The following is a 17,392-nucleotide window of genomic DNA, read 5'->3' as shown; positions in this document are numbered from 1 at the left end:
TGGCCTAGTTAGCTTTGACACTGATGCTATATTTTATTCATAACCATATGACACAGGTCCCTGATGGATTAGCTACCTCCTGTATCTGGTTTTTATCAGTCCAAGCAGCCCGTTCACTCACTGTGTTATCTCCAGATTGTAGACGCACTGACATGTGCTTTTCCTAACATGCAGAAAAATATGGGGAAAACAATCAAAAACACTAAACATAAATACTGTACACTGTCTGTGTACCTTATGTGAACTTATAACATTGTAAAGTCATTTTTGTCAGATTCAAGTAAAGTCCTTTAGAAGCAGTCGTGCCAGTAGCCACCTTGATAAGACTTTTAGGCTCTTATTTATATCATTTAACTACTTATTAGTCATGTTCACTTAATCTCATGGAAAAAGTGAATCAAATATGTTGTTAACTGAATGTTGAGCTGAATTTTAGTAGTTTACTGTATTTGAAAAGTAACTTATACACATTTAATGTTGCATGTTTTCACAAAACAGGGTATGCTGTAACAGGGCAGATTTAATTGCTTTTACAATTCGGCCTTAAAAATCCTGGGACTGAATCTGTATCTACAGCATGTGTGCTCTGGCTGGAATGACTTTGGTTTAGTATGTTTATCCAGCAGCCCACTGGTTCACTGGGATGAGTGGAGATTCTGAGGAGACGGGTACAAGCTGCAACAGCCAGCACCGCGGCTCTGCTGCACCCAGCAACACAGGAAGGAAAACCTAGAAAAAAAAAAACAATCTCCAACACAAGGACATGCAGCCCTCACCCACGCACTCTGCTGTTACCATGGTGACACAGAAACACAAATGCACACGCACGCGTGCACACATACACACACGTACACACACATATACAATCTAATCTCGCTGAACTTTAGCGTAACCAAAGGGAAGTCCAAAGAAAATAGCAGAGTTGCTATAAATACCTAAAAATTGTATCAAATGTGTTTGTTTGGAAACAGCTGCTGTGGTAGTGAAGAGAAAAAAAACCACAAGACCTGTAGTACAGCGGTTGTGTGCGTGCGTCAGGACCGAGCGTTCTCTAAGCTTTTAGTCATCGTGCAGCTAAGACTCAGAAAATAAGTCCTGCAGGTTTTTCCCGTGCCCTGTGAGGCCAGTTTCACAACACCATAGCAACAATATTGCTTTTTTTATGAGCCAGGATACAGATGCTGCTGATGTGTGAAAAAAATAACAACAAAAAAAGTTATGAAAAATTAATCATTTTTTTTCTCATAGGAAATATTGTGGGACTCCTTTTATAGCACCAAACGCATAAAAACAAGTAAGATCTGCTGACTTCTCAGTGGAATAATGTGAAAGGGAGAAATAGATGTTTTTACTATTCAACAACAGTCTTATCCAGTGAGAGTGCGAGTTGGGTCCAACTTTTAAGACAGCAGCACTTAAGCACCTCATTAAATCCTAAAGGAGCAGAAGGAGAAACCCTTGGCTCGTGCCTGGGTGGAGACCTCAGCTAAGTTTAGATCCGTGCTAATGACCGCAACTTGACCGCCGCAGCCGTGATCAGAGGCGAGCATGCTGTGAGCAGGTTTGATGTGAGGGTCATCAGTGACTGCTAGGCCACAATCCCAGTTATATGAAGGAGATAGGTGCACATGTGAAACCAGTACAACAAGCTGATTCACAACACAAGGCCAAGTATGAATAATGTTTCTAACTGTTCTGTCAGGTCTTATTACTGACACGTGGTTATGTGTTCTGGTAGGAATTCACACTGAAAAGTGAGCGTTTGGTCCAATCTCCACGCCTGAGAGCCAGCTCTCTGTCTGAACGCAGCGCAGGAAACGAGAGCCCCTGCCAAACTGTCTTGAAGTTGAGTGACAGAAAAATGTACTGAATATAATTTGTTTTTATTTTGGCTCAGTAGGAGGAAATGAGGATTGTTTTCATTTACTGACTTCTTGATTTTGTTGGTTTTCACCTGAAGGTAAAGGATGCTAGTAAGACTAAATGTATGCATGGTTTACACAAGTTTGCGCACTGCTGTAGAATGTAAATGTGAATGTAATGTCGTCATGCTGCTTGTGTGACAGTTGCATGTATAAACCACTCTTACCTGTATTATTTAACCCAAAGGCACACAAGAGTTGTAAGATATTAGTATCATCAGTCAAGTTTTATAGTGACTTCACTCTGGGATAGTATTAAGCTGTCTCTGTGCCAGTGTGTCAGTGTGTGTGTCTAATCAGGGAGACACTGAGAGGTGATTGTGTTGACAGAAACAAGGCACTATCAGCAGGGTCTGTCCTTACAGGCCCTGATGGATGGCGTCTCTCTCTGGTACCATGACTACAACAGACACTGAGTGAACATTCAGCCGGATTACAGTCACATGAAATCACGCAGGTATCATTTTAAAGATCAAAACAGAGCTCTGCTAGCTTTCTGTTTCATGAAAGAAAACATATTATTGAGAATTCAAAGAGCGGTCTGAGAGCAAAGCAGGAAATCTTTTACTTCAATGTGGCAAATGGGAAATGAATGTTTATAAGCATGTCTTTTAGAGACATGTATTAACAAAGAAACCCCAACAGACAGCACAAGCGTCAGAGTGCAAAAATTAATAATGGCAGCTGAAGAAATAAATCTGCAGAAATAAACCAACTAATAAACCCAGGTGAACCTGTTTTACTTTCTCAGTAAACTGATTTAGTGGGTTTTGCAAAAAATACCAATACTTCTCTGAGTTATAGCTCCATTACATTTACACACTGACAACCAAAAGGTGATGATTATTGTAACTACAGAACTTGCCCTTAAGGGTAACTAGTATCAGAACGCCTGGTTATAGCTGTAACTACATTCAGGGGTAAATTCCAAACGGAAACTGCTAATAGCTAATTCAGCATACTTTTAATATTAACTATCATGTGTAGTATACAAAGTGAAAACTGAAGCTTTGGCACAGTTTGACGTTCACTGTGTAACTGGAAGGAAGTGTGTGGTTGGCACTTTTTTCTAGAGGAGGAAAGGCACAGTGTTATAAATGTTCTGGTGTGATGCCTTTTGAATGTGGTTTCAGAATATAACTCAGAAGTAAAGAGTTTTGATCAAATGGTAGTGTGTTTGGTCCTGGCAACACTGTGCCAAGTATGGTTCTCAAGTCAGGAGGTGATTAGCCTAGCTTAGCATGTAGGCAGGGGGCACCAGCTAGCTAGATTCTGAAGCTTATAATAATAAGTAATAACAGCTAAAAACTACTTCACTCAGGTCTCCATTTCTCTGTTTTGGAAGGTCACCACCCTTTCAAAGCTGCATCTGCTGATTTTTTTAGCTAATGTGGAATGAAACACAGCGAAACTGCTAGGCTTGACTCCATAGCGTGCTAAAGCTAATAATGAAACCTCATGACAAGATCAAACACACAAACTGATTTACTGACATTTATGATATGCAATTTACTGTTAATTGTGTCAATACTTATCGCTGAAAAAATTGACTTACTCTTTGCGTTTGATGTTAAATTTAATGGACAAAGCAGCTCAATTTTTATAAGTCGCCTGTAAAACTAACCACACCTATGAGAACTATTTTATTTTCTATTTTGCTCTGTTTAGTAAATCTGGTCTTAGGCTAACAATTGGTTGTCTACCAATCGTAAGGTCAGTGATTAGATTATAGCACCTCACATCTGCATGTCAAAGTATCCTTTGGGAAGACATGAACTCTGACTTTCCCCAATACATCCATTGCAGTGTAAGTGTTAGGTTAAAAAACGCTTAGGCCTGTGTGAATGGGTGAATGAGGCTTGTAGTAAGAAAGAGCTTTGAGCGCTCACATAAACTAGAAAAGCATTACATCAGTACCACTCCATTTACCATTTAAGCAGTGACCTCTGGGACTGAAAACAAAAACTGAAGAGGGCCCTTAGGCTTGAATAGGAAAGCAAGCCACAAAAAGCCAGGCTAGTGATATTCCTGCTTCGGCTTCTTTTCACAGCACGTCTAAAAAATCCACATTACATTTTCGCTTACCGTTGTTTGTGGTGTTGACATAGTATCGCCGCCCTTGTGGAGACATATAGCATTTCCAGTGAGGAGGCAGGGGATCTTTGAGATCCTCAACAGGAATCTGACTCAGAGATGCTGTCCTCTATCAAAACAGAAAAGTAAGAAATGTCAATAATGATGAAGAGTCTTAGTTTACTCACTGTTTCTTAACCTAACGTTTAGAGTTAAAAGAAAGATTAGGCTATACTACTGGTGCAGAAGACATGTACAGCCTGGGTTCAATGAGGTTCTCATTTCCTCAAGCATTTCGCAACCATCGATGACATCATAGCGGAGCAGGCGGAATTGCTGCCGCTGCTACACAGAAAACAAGAAACTGGCATGGCCCTGAGGTTGGACGGAAAGCTCCAGAGCTCCAGAGTCAGCACATGAGCACACACAGCCGACAGCTGAAGAACACGATCGAGAGAGAGAACATGTAGCCAAACTGCGCACATCTGCTACTGATTAGCAGAAAAACAAAGGGCTGAGACTATTGTAACACTTTGTGGGGATGCTGTCTGGAGACCCGAGAGAGCCAAATGAAATTCCAGCTCTATTCCTCAACAGAAAGTCTGGCATAAGAGGTTCATTTTACAAACTGCGAAGATATTTGAGCCAATCACTGGTGGTAAATGGATATGTCTTTGAAGGATAAAGATTTGGAGCACTTACAAACCGCACAGTAAACTCCATCTCTGAATACTGACTCTAAACCCTTGAATTTATAATCATGCTTAAGGAGAAGGAGAAACATTATGCATTTAGGCATGGAGGGTGGCATTACTTAGCCTTTTAAACTATAAGACCAATTGTATTTGCTAGACATTTACAAGTCCTGATCTTGGTCTTCAAATGATGCATTTTTAAGTATTAATCACTGTGAAACTCAGATGGTGAAAAAGCATGCTCTCTGCATCTAAACAAACTAGTAGGTTCTGGGTCAGTTCAAGTGTTGTTATGTGAGAGAATGACAACAGGAAGCACTGGGGAAACCAGTAATGAGTGAAACTAACTGTCCTGAAAGGCCACTCTGGGTACGAGTTTGGAATCCAGGAAACAGGAATGCACTTCATTATCATTAGAGGCACCTGGGATGAGGACAGACAACACATTTCTTAATGGAAACCATCTCATTACCCATTTAGGGGTAATCAATTGCTAGTCAGTAACTATTTAAGCCCAAAATGTCCCTGGAGAATGAATCCATTACATGTAACTGCTGCCCTCAGTGAAAGAAGCAGAAGGATAGAAAGGAAGGAAGAAGGATAAAACCCAGACCTCTGTGGTCCCACAGGGCTCGAGAGCATGAACACATGTCAACCTCGGGAGACTTACGACTATGTGTAATTACACACTCTCCGACAGCATCTCAGCTAAGTTTTCTCTTTGATGGTCTCGGTGGTCACTTTTATATTTGTCCTTCATGTGTCTTTGAAAAATCGTCTGGTAATTTCTTACAGAAATGAAAAGTGGTCGCAGAGAAGTAACGATGGATAAACGGCATGCTACAAAAGAAAATCAGAGCTATTTCCAGTGGCAGCAGTGACAGAGTGTGGTTTGTGCACTGAAAAAGAAATGGAAAGAGTGTAAAAGACAACATGACAGTCAAACCACAGATACAGCTACAGCAGAGCTTAGTGCTACAGTGTACGGTTGTGCCTGCGTAGGGAAGACGGCCTTCATTTACTTCGCACATCTCTCAGTCAAACATGTGCTTTTGCAAATTCGTTTTCACAGTTTCAGAGTAGAATTGTGAAAGCAAGACGAGACCAAGCCAAGGGTGTAAGCAAGACCCGATGTCTGACGTAGCAGCAATGCAGGAGCCAGCTTAGGGCTCTTATCATGTTGCGTTGTTATTTGGTCTTTGTGACACAGTAAATCTGCCTTTGGGCCCGGCTGTCTAGATGTTAATCATGTTTTAGTGAAAGTTCCTGTCTGGTGAGACCTAATAACTTATCCAGGGAAGAGAAATGAGCAGATAGAAACATGGAACTCAAAAGAATCCTGAATCGAAATCTTTCTGGATTTACCGTGTTGGTTTTTAGAGCATCAAGTGACCATGTTTAACATCACAAAAGCCATTTGCCAGATAATTATTTTAGAAATGCTCCATAAAACCTTAATACCACATCATCTGTCAAGACGTCTCATCCAGGGTAAAGCTTAATAGACGGCTAGCAGCTACAGCTATCTGAGGTGGCATCCACATGCTATTCAAAGACGCCACAACCCAAATAATATAAACCAGTGGTCCCCAACATTTTTACGCTACGGACCAGTTTATGTCTGACAATATTTTCACAGACTCACCTTTAAGGTGTCACAGATAAATACAACAAAATAAAACCAGTACCAAACAAACAGAAGATTTATTCATAACACACGGGAAAAGACCCAGGGAAACCAAGTTAACTATAAAAACGATAAAAAAATAACGATAAAAACCGTTAAAAACCCTGAAAACCATAAATTTCACACCCAAGTGTCACAGTACTGGGCCATGAGGCCCAGGGTTTACGTTCTAATGCATATTTTTGTATCCACATGTGTAGTTTAACGCATCTAGTTATTTTCTAGTTTGCAGTTTAGTCCTTGGTTTCTTAGTCCCTTTTGTCATCTCTCCCTGGTCCATGTGTCTACCTGTCATGTTTCATGTCTCTGGTTAGGTTAAGTTCATGTTCTATCTCCATGTCTAGGTCTCTGTGTTTCCTGTTTTATTTTGAAAGAGTATGGTGTTCTTTGTTCACTGTAGTTAGTGTTACTCTCCCCTGTATTGTCATTATGTTTCCTTCTTGTCAGCTGTGTTCTCATGTGTCTCCACTTCCCCTGATCACCTCATGTGTGTATTTAAGTCCTCAGTCTTGTTTTGTTCGTCGCTGCGTCGTCTGTTCAACTTCCCCCATGTTACGCCAGGTTTCAGGACCCTGTGCTGGTCATGTCCACGTTGCTTACGTGTATATGTTTCACAGTTCTTTGTTGTTCCAGCACAGAGTCCTGTTCATAGTTGTCTCCGTCATATGCATCGTTGTCACCCTGTCTTAGCCTTCCCTGCTGTCTGAGTTAAGTGTCAGTTCTTAGTTTTCCCAGTTCAGCTTCTAGTTTAGCTTTGCCTCAGTGCTTTCTGTTGTTTGCCACATTATTCAGCCCAAATAAAGGCTCGCTTTTCATTTCAAGTTCAGTACTGTCTCCTCGTCTATGTCTGCACCTGGAACCTCACACTCCCACACACGGTCCGCCCGCCGCAGACCGTGACACCAAGCCTCAACTCTCCCGGCCCGGTACTGGCAGCGATCCGTGGCCCGGGGGTTGGGGATCACTGATATAAACTTTCTACATTTATAACATTTATAGTTTTATAAAAATCAACCTCATACAGCTGTTGTAAAGGTAAACCTTAGCTACAGTGACCCAAACAATTTTTTTAGAATGACCTGTAGCAAGAGTCCTGACAGGGACTAGAAAGAGAGAGCATATTTCTCCTGTTTTGGCTTCCCTTCATTGGCTTCCTGTTAAATCCAGAATTGAATTCAAAATCCTGCTCCTCACATACAAGGTCTTAAATAATCAGGCCCCATCTTATCTTAATGACCTTGTAGTACCATATCACCCTATTAGAGCGCTCCGCTCTCGCTCTGCAGGCCTACTTGTTGTTCCTAGAGTATTTAAAAGTAGAATGGGAGGGAGAGCCTTCAGTTTTCAGGCCCCTCTTCTGTGGAACCAGCTTCCAGTTTGGATTCGGGAGACAGACACTATCTCTACTTTTAAGATTAGGCTTAAAACTTTCCTTTTTTCTAAAGCATATAGTTAGGGCTGGACCAGGTGACCCTGAATCCTCCCTTTGTTATGCTGCAATAGATGTAGGCTGCCGGGGGATTCCCATGATGCATTGAGTTTTTCCTTTCCAGTCACCTTTCTCACTCACTATGTATTAATAGACCTCTCTGCATTGAATCATATCTGTTATTAACCTCTGTCTCTCTTCCACAGCATGTCTTTATCCTGTCTTCCTTCTCTCACCCCAACCGGTCGCAGCAGATGGCCCCGCCCCTCCCTGAGCCTGGTTCTGCCGGAGGTTTCTTCCTGTTAAAAGGGAGTTTTTCCTTCCCACTGTCGCCAAAGTGCTTGCTCATAGGGGGTCATATGATTGTTGGGTTTTTCTCTGTATCTATGAAGCGCCTTGAGGCGACTTTTGTTGTGATTTGGCGCTATATAAATAAAATTGAATTGAATTGAATTGAACCTGTAGACATTTTTTTAACTTTATTATTACACTTAAACACTTCTATAAGCAACGACAGCACTTAACTAGTTCATCTAGCAACCCAGTAATATGTATATTATTAACACTCGACAATAACACTGGACAATGGGCAAATTAAACTCACATCCAGAATGTTTGCCCTCCAAGTTTGACCTTACAGCATCAATCGGAACGAGATTCTGGTCTGTTTTTATCAGAGGACTTCATTTACATACCATCGATACATCTCCAAAGCCTAAATGATCTTCCAGGTTAACAGATCTCATGTACTACACTAACAAAACACCCTTGGAGTTTTCTCTGCATTTCCTGGCTGCTTTCCTGTTGGCGTCTTTCTATTGTTAGGTCACATGCTCATTATCAGTGAAATGTTAGGCCAGTATTGTTGTTCTCGGAGCTGAGCAGATATGGCTCTTAGTAGCAGGCAAAGACAGATGGGAGTGGGCTGCTTGAGCTGAGGACACATAATATGCAAAAACTCTTGGCCACGAAGACATTTTAGTTCATTTTTAGCACAACAATTTAAAAAAAGAGTGTCTCTGAGTCTTGTATTAAATTTCAGTCTCTTCAAACATCAACAAATTTCACAAGCGAGCAAAGTTTGGACCGAGCCACAAGAGCACAAGTTAAAACTCTCCTTCCTGACAGAAGTTTGTGACAGATCTGACAGCCCTGTCGTGGAAAAAAAATAAAAATCAGATGTGAATGAGAGAATGGGAACACCTTGGCAGTGGGAAATATTAAGAATCTGAGAGCCAGCTTGCCTAGGCATATGCAACTTTAAATAATGCACCATTCCAGATGGTTAACCTTCCAAGCCCCAGACTGCCTTTGGCTCCACACTCATGTCTTGCCAGAATTGCCCCTGGTAGCGAAAGCAAGGACTCATCAGGGCCTGTGATGACTGATGAGCAACCACTATAATCGTTTCAGCACTCTGCGGGCTCTGCAGACCCCAGTTTAAAAGATAAACCTCTAATTGAAGGCGTATTAGTCATTTCAGATGTCATTAGAGAATCTTGAAGATAAGAGAAATATTAGTTTGAGCAATGATCTAAACGAGTGAATTGTGGTTTCATTAAAATGTCACTATCAGGTTGAAGTTATGAATACCATGTTTGCTTTTTTTGAATTCTGTCTCATCTTTTCCAGGCTATCGTTTCAACTGTTTACAGTCACAATAGAGGACAGAAAACATGGAAATACACAGAGGGGTATGGTATTCTTCTTAAGCTTGGAACACACCTTAAACAGAACAACAAGTTTTTACCAACTTACACAAGTCTTAAGACTTTGGCTGTCCAGGCGGAGCATACAACTTACAAAGGAAAATCTGATAATCTGAGCTCCATAGTAGAAAACATGCACAAGCACATTCTGCAGACCCACAATATGATACACACCAAGATGAGTTTCTAAAGGTTCAAAACACCAAACACACGTGGTCTTCCAAGATGACTTATCTCAAAGTTGAGAAATAACCATTACACATTTTCGGGAAGTCTGCATAAACTCTACATTCGTCTGGGAAAGAAAGAAGAAGAAGAGAACATACTCAACGAAAAGCAGGCGTCTGATCAGTTTCTGCTACGAACTAATGTTGAAAAACCAGTATCTCTGAGGATCCCAGTTCTAGACAACCTATTATCCTATTCTGACAACCTTGTGTGTTCTTGTATAAACCGGCATCAGTTGCAAACATACCTGTGAGTATACGGTTGATGTCTGTAGATCCTAGAGTTTGTAAAATGAAGCCAACTTCTGATAAAGTTGTTTATTTACCTTGACTAACACACAACTGATAAAACTGGCAGCAACTGGATTTGATGACTAAAAATGTTTACATGTCATACACTACAGTGATTTGATCTGACAGCTTTCAGCTACAACAGACTGGGACTATCAACTACACTAAGGCTACGTTCACACTGCAGACGAAAGCGCATCAAATCCAACTTTTTTGAGCCTATGCGACACATATCCGATCATGGTATGACAGTGTGAACGGCACAAATCCGATCTTTTCAAATCCGACCTGGGTCACTTTTGTATGTGGTACTGAATCCGATACATATCTGATGTTTTAGAAAGCGACTGCTGTTTGAATGGTCACGTCAAATTAAATCCGTCTCTTACGTCACTGACACAAGACAGACGCCAATTATCAGCGCCGGAGAAGACATCGTGAATGCTTCCTGGCCCTCCAGTGAAACTGTTGGGAAGACAACTTGGAGAAACGTGAACATTTTATTTGAACTGTATAATCTGCAGATTCTGACAGAAATCTGCAGCTATCCTTTGAAGCACCGCTCCTCTCTAAAACAGCAATAAGGATCATTATTAGGCCATATGTAAATAACAAAATAACTTTATAACTTAAAGCAAAATTGGGAAACGTAAAGTCCGAAGTCTTTATATTAAGGGCCATCAGTCAAACAATACTGTTTGCTCTGGGTCTGAACAGAGCGCGTTGTGTGTGACGTCTTCTTTTGCGCATGCGGGACGCTTTGAGGGTTCACACTAGAGCGCGTTTGCTGTCACATTTTATTTGTAGTGAGAACAAGCAGACAAAAAAATCGGATTTGATCAAAAAAATTGAGCATTAAGACCTGCAGTGTGAACGTAGCCTTTGTCCACATTTCATCCATCAAGGCTTCAAAGCCACAGAGTGATGCTGCATTTTTTAAAATTGATGTTGAAGTTCTAGTTGATAAACTGCGATATTTGCCGCTGAATTCCAACTGAAGTTGCTCTATAGTCTGACGAGTTTGAGGTCTTTTGCTAATACAGCTATTAGAGCATTTCTTTTTCCTAGCTAAAAGGTTTTCTTTGCTACCTCTGTAGCAACTTTAGCTAGTCTTTTTGGACAAGAAAGTGTTTGTTCAGAAAAACAAACCAAACAACCAATACACCCACTCCACTCCGTCTGTCGAGCACCAAGTGGCTGTCAGATAAAGTTATCAACTAGTTAGCAATTAGTAAGGTTTGTCACTATAAGTCTCAGAAAAGAAGGTTTTGTCTGTTGAATGTGTGACTGTAATTATAAAACCAATACAACAGAAAAGGGCAGTTTAGCTTAGTCTACAACTTGTTGTGCTGTTCTTGAGTGGCTTAAATTTTTTGTTAATAAAATATGAGTAGAAATGTTTGAATTATCGTCATAAATCTAAAGCATAACACAAGTTTAATGTGCTTAAATGTACAAAGAGTGGAAGCTGAAATTGTGATTACGGCTGTTTTACAATGAACTATGGAGCCTTAATCATATTTTCCACAACTGTTAAATTTTACTTTTTGAAATTTGGATATTTTTTTATCTTATCTTTTCCAAACGAAGCCACGAAATGCTCCGCGCTGCTATCATAAACAGATCCCAGCATTTTCTCCCCCCGATTACAGACATTTCCCACAAATCCCCAAACACAGGCAGCATCTCTTATTATGGAAAACAAAATACCTCATGGTCTCTCTATTTCAGGGACACTGGCTTCCTGCCTGGAAAACCAAGAATAATTTGTTAAATTCCCTTGGAAAATGCCTTTAAATAAATAGCTGTCTCACATTGAGGTCAGTAAGAGAAAAACAGCCTAGTAAACTAGGTAGTTAACCCTCCGCCCTTTAACAGTCTCAGCTGAGAACTAAGGGGAATACTAGAAACATTTCAAAGGAAGTTCAGACTCTGTTCATGATCTAACTTTTGAGAAAATGAGGTATACTTCAACTTCTATGCTATTTTAAAAATCCCTAAGATGTCAAAATTGTTTGCTGACTTGAGCAACTTGAAAATGCAGAATAACCTTCCACTGACATCAGACATGATCTTTTCAGATTGTGAGCTGTTTCCATCATTGAGCAACAGTCTGAGTGACAAATCCATCTGTAAGCTTTCGGCAGGTTAGCATCCTGACAACACAGACATCAGACTGTCCATCTAAGGCGAATCATCAGATGAAACTGTCACTCGCTGGGATCACATGGTTTGAGAAACGCTGGTCACCCACACACTGGCTGTGTGGAGGAGGACCGACACGCAGCCTTACTGATCCAGAGTTTCTACAGATTACTGGACAGGACTACTGCTTAGCTGTCATCAAACATGTCCGAGTGACTCAGTCTCTCCCGATTCGTGACAGGATGTGTGAAAAAAAGAGTTTGTTTTTTTGATCTTGCATCGCTGACCTCTAGTGATCCCTGTGGAAGCACATGGATGTCTGAGAGGAGGCTTTGTCAGAGCAGCTGTTTGGCTTTCAGCAGGATGAATCCAGAAACAGAGATAATTTCAAGTATTCATATTTCATATGTAAGCTGTAATTGATGAGCCTACACTCCAAAACCAGGGGTCATCTATTTAAAAAAGCCCCTTGACACAGTTTTACACAGCTCAGTGTCCCCAGATTTATGTCAAGTACCTCCACGTAAAGGTTTTACCCTAATAAAAGTAAAATGTTTTCAACAATTATATAACAAATAGTTTGTAGAAAGCCTATAAACAAAACAGTATCAGAAGAGAGTATCCTCTGACTCTTCACGTAACCCCAGACTGACTCCATGATGTCGTGACTCTGTGGGGGTCAGACCATCAGTTACAGATCCTTGCTCTTCTAATCTAAACCTTAAGTACCCTTTATCTTGTGAATCAGAAAGTAAGAATGTAATAGACTGCTCTGATTTTCAATGAACCCATGAGAGTTCATGCAAAATCACAGCTCTGTCGTGAACATTTGCCTTTTTTTTCCTTTTCTTTCTTTAATCCAACTGCAAATGTTTTAGCACCGAAAACAGCCTCGCGCAATCAAAGACAATCCAGGGATTTCAGTTGATAATACCAAATGGATCTTATTAAACATGGAACAGTGGAGTTAATAGATACACTGAATGCTGCAAAAAAATGTCACTGAACACTATTTTACTGCTGAATCATCCAATCAATCTTATGCAAAATGTATAGATTCCAGCTCCACATCCACATAAATGCACCAGTAAAGAAAATAAGGGCAAAGAGGGGGAATTATGCTCCAAGAACACTACATTTAAAAAACTTTATTTCCAAGCTGTCTGTCACAAGCTAGCTACAAGCCTTCCAGAGATGTGTTTTTAGCCTGAAGGCAGAAACTCTAAACTACAGCAAGAGAGGACTGAAACACAGGAAAGCAGGAAAAATCCATATTTTTCATTCCTAAACGAGCAGCAGTCATGCACAGGTAGGCAAACCAGGTAAGGAGCAGGCAAAACGCAAAGGCTGTGAAAGAGTGAAAAACATCACATGTGGTTGGATTAGAGCAGGGGTCAGCAACCTTTCTGATGACGAGTGCCATCTAAAATTTCCTCAGAAGTCAATGTGCCATATGATTGCATTAGCAATAAATTTAATAACGCTCTATATGAACAGTTACACACTATGTAGAACCACTTTATAGAATTATATTTGTTTGCAGATGTTGGCAGCTATCAGCGAATAGTTATCAGCTACTTTGAAACAAGACTTTTTATCCATAACAGCAAATGAACTGTATAACAGAAAATGCAAATGCTATTTATGGTCTCCTCACAAGAATGATAAGAAAAATTAACTGGGCCAATATGGCATGTTTGTTAATACAGAGACACACATGTTAATGTGATCTCTGGTCTCCCACTCAGAGACACAGGTCTCCCAGTGTCCAGCATTCAGAGGCTACCTGAGGACTCATGTGAGAGAAAATCTGCTCACACAGATATGTAGAGCCAAATACTGTCAATAAGGCCTCTGCAATGTTCTGAAGACAGTTAAACTTGTCAGGTAGTGATGTCCAGCAGGTGAACATGCAGCTCCATGAACACAGACAGCTATGGATTCCAGCTGCATTTCGGTGTTGCATTAACTGGCATTATGAGACAAATCCAGCTGCTCATTAAAGCTTTCTGGTTTGATCAGAAAAATAAAACATTGGTCCAAACACCTGAAAGTCCCAAAAACACATTGTGAATTCTGTCTCGAGTCTACGGATGTATCCGTGCATTTTCGTGGTGCTGATGCTGCGCTGAGCGGAAATGCGGAAAGCTAACAACGTCCCCCTCACCAGTAGGCGAAGTTATTTTTAGCCAATTACAAGTTGAATCTGGTAGTTGGGGTTGTTAGCTAAGATACCGTCATTAAGAAGCGGCACAACTAATGTGTCTATGCGAGCTGATTTGCGATGTGCACCGCTGGCGTGGCCATTTATTTTTTAATGCACCCTCTCAGATTAATTCACTGCGTGTAGTGCCCAGAGCTGGACTGGGACAAAAAAATCGGCCCGGGCATTTTGACCACAGACCGGCCCACCAGGTATTAAAGACATAAAGCCTTTGAATGAAAACAAACGCTGTTGTGACAATCTTGTTGGTATATGTATGATTTCTATACATTTTACATCAGATAAAAACGTTGGTTGTAAGCTTCAGATAATTATTTAATAGCAGCCAGACATTTTAAATGAGAATAAGGAAGTATTTCTTTGTGCCCCCCTCTCCCTGTTAATTCCCTACCTGCCCCCCTGGCAACACTTTGCTAGACCCGCCCCTGCACAGTTACCAGCTGTCAGCTACATAAAAAAGGATCCTGGTGTTATTTGTCTCTCAGAAACAGTTCATAACTTCCCTTCAACTCATTCATGTCACCTAAAAGGTAAACCTGTTTCTCCATCACCTGTTCAGCTCTGATGATTCAGTAAGGCCATCTCCTGGTTTCATCTTCATGTTTCCCTCTCACCACATATTCAAACCGACATCGTGACCAGCAGCTTTACAGCTGTGGCTCCAGCAAACATCAGCTGATACTAGAAATGAATATCAAATAAATTCTAACAACAGCTGATCAAGCTTAAACGTGCTGCTGTTGTTTAGCGCGACATCCACTGGTTTCCTTTTTCTGGAACAAAGTGGGAGATAAACAAACAAGAGAGAAAAGTCGATCAGCTGATCATTGATCAGTTTCATGATTGAAATAACAACCGGGGGGACAGAATAAGAGAAGAACAAACAGTTGTGCAGCATAAAGACACAGAAAAATTCCAGCTTTGTGTCTTTTTCATTGTAGCTGAAGTACCTGACAAACTGTGTTCCTTTTCACCTCAATAAGAAACGCGTAATATTTTCTCCGAATACGAGACGATTCCGGGACGGTTGGCAACTCTAATAATTAACCTTATGAATTAAATAAAGTTCACTATCAGTAACATCAAAGCACCCACCCAGCTGTATAGAAACTCCATCATGCTAGCTAGTACGAGTTATTGTAACTGACTGTAAAAAGTCAGCATAACGAAAATACACCTGCTGGTCTCCACCAAACAACTGAGTTATTTTTACACACCGGCCAGCAAAAAATCATGAGCCCACCGAGCAAATGCCCGGTATGCCCGATGGCCAGTCCAGCTATGGTCGTGCCATTATTTAACCCTGCAAGCGTCCCTCGGGTTGTCGACCCCTGGATTAGAGGAACATGAGAGAAAAGCTTGACTACTGTAATTTCAAAGATGATCCAGCAAGTGGATAACTGGTGCTATATATAGGCTGAATTCCAATCCCCTACACCCTCTTCCCACATACTTTTACTTAGATTCCCTTCATCTGGAAGACCTCCTACATAAGACAGTGTTTTAAACCAACTACAGTTCAGTGAAACAGAATTTGTCCACGCAGAACAGGCTTGCTAACCACACTCTGAAGGTACAGCACCTGTTCTGTGCCCACTGCGGACACACTACCAGCACCTGCAAAAATGAGTGTGATTTAGTCTCAGTAACAAACAAAATGAATTGGCTTTTGTGTAAATACTGCATTTGTAGCCACAAAAGAACAAGAAAGAAGAAAATAGATGAGTTGAAGATTAAGGAAAGTGGATGAAATTGAAACTGAAAATGAATATTTTTTAATAACATATGACCTGAACACATCATCTGAAATTGGCTTTGCAGAAGCTAACACAAACATTGCTGTTTAAAGTTGTTCCTGTTTTCCAAAGCCTGCTGTTGTAGTTCTCTGTCTGTGAATTAAGAAACCGTTTTGCAAATGTAAGCATGACTCCATACAGAGTTACACGTGATACAGACCGAGGAGGCAGATTAGGCGCTACGGCCGGTAACAGGACGGCCAATACGAATTTCAATATTTGTTTTTGTTTGTTTGTTTTTGTAAATTGCACCACAGAGTCGGTGCTGTAATTTCAGGAGGTACTGGCCCTCACAGCAACATGTGGATTTGCAGCAACAAGTGCAGGCAGCAACAGGTCAGCTGTACTGACTTGATACAAAGAATTATGGGTATTTCTAACAAATGAAATCCATGTTAATCATACTTCTTCACCAAGTCACGGAATACGTACAGTGTATAGTCTGCTCTGCATTTCTGCGACAAGACTACAATGGCAGGAAGAAATAAGATCTCCCTTTCTACTCCTGGCTTTATGATGTCAGTAGATATCCACTCCCACTGTGGCTGTAGCTCAGGAGGTAGAGCAGGTCACCTACTGATCGGAAGGTTGGTGGTTTGATCCCTGGCTCCTTTAGTCTGCATGCCAAGTATCAAGTATCCTTGGGAAAGATACTAACCCCCTAACAAAGTTGCTCTCCGATGCGTCCATCAGAGTGTGAATATTGTTAGAAAAGCACTCAGTTTAGAGTCAGTGCTTAGGAGAATGGGTGGGATTGGGTGAATGTGGCATGTTGTATACAGCGCTTTGAGAGTAGAAAAGCGCTATATAAGAATCAGTCCATTTACCATTATATGGACACCTAAGCGCTGCCCATTTGCAGTTCAACCTTCCTGTTTGTGAGGCGCAGCCAATCAGAAAAAAGGTGGCTTAAAGGGAGAGGAAAGCTAGCAGTTTCAGATAGACAGTAAATGGAGAGGCTGCATCGAGGCCCAGTGTGAGGCAAATAAGGTTTATCTTGGTCTGTGAATCAGGAAAAGCTAGTTCACTAGTAAGGTGCAAATATCAGAACTATGGAGTTAGCAGAATATGAGTCACTTAAGACAAAACCCAACTTTAAGTATGATTAGATTGATCCAATAGGCTTCTGTGGTGGTTCTAAGCACAGCCTACGGACAGATCAGCTGCCTATGTTTCACAAACAACGTCTGTGGG

General features: G+C 41.0%; 1 protein-coding gene across 1 annotated transcript in view; it reads right to left on the bottom strand.

The window, feature by feature from the left end:
* gas7b (growth arrest-specific 7b) overlaps positions 1-17,392 on the bottom strand; it is a 61,932-nt gene that overhangs the window by 31,035 nt on the left and 13,505 nt on the right. Inside the window, exon 2 of the mRNA XM_085283698.1 lies at positions 4,008-4,125. Within this exon, the coding sequence (XP_085139824.1) occupies positions 4,008-4,125 (118 nt within the window). The remainder of the gene's footprint in view (positions 1-4,007; positions 4,126-17,392) is intronic.

Source organism: Mchenga conophoros, linkage group LG8, assembly GCF_057382185.1.
Source record: "Mchenga conophoros isolate Kocher_MC1m ecotype Shallow Benthic linkage group LG8, M_conophoros_male_GT1.1, whole genome shotgun sequence".
In the NCBI taxonomy this organism is placed as follows: domain Eukaryota; kingdom Metazoa; phylum Chordata; class Actinopteri; order Cichliformes; family Cichlidae; genus Mchenga; species Mchenga conophoros.
This window is presented reverse-complemented; position numbering and strand designations above follow the sequence as displayed.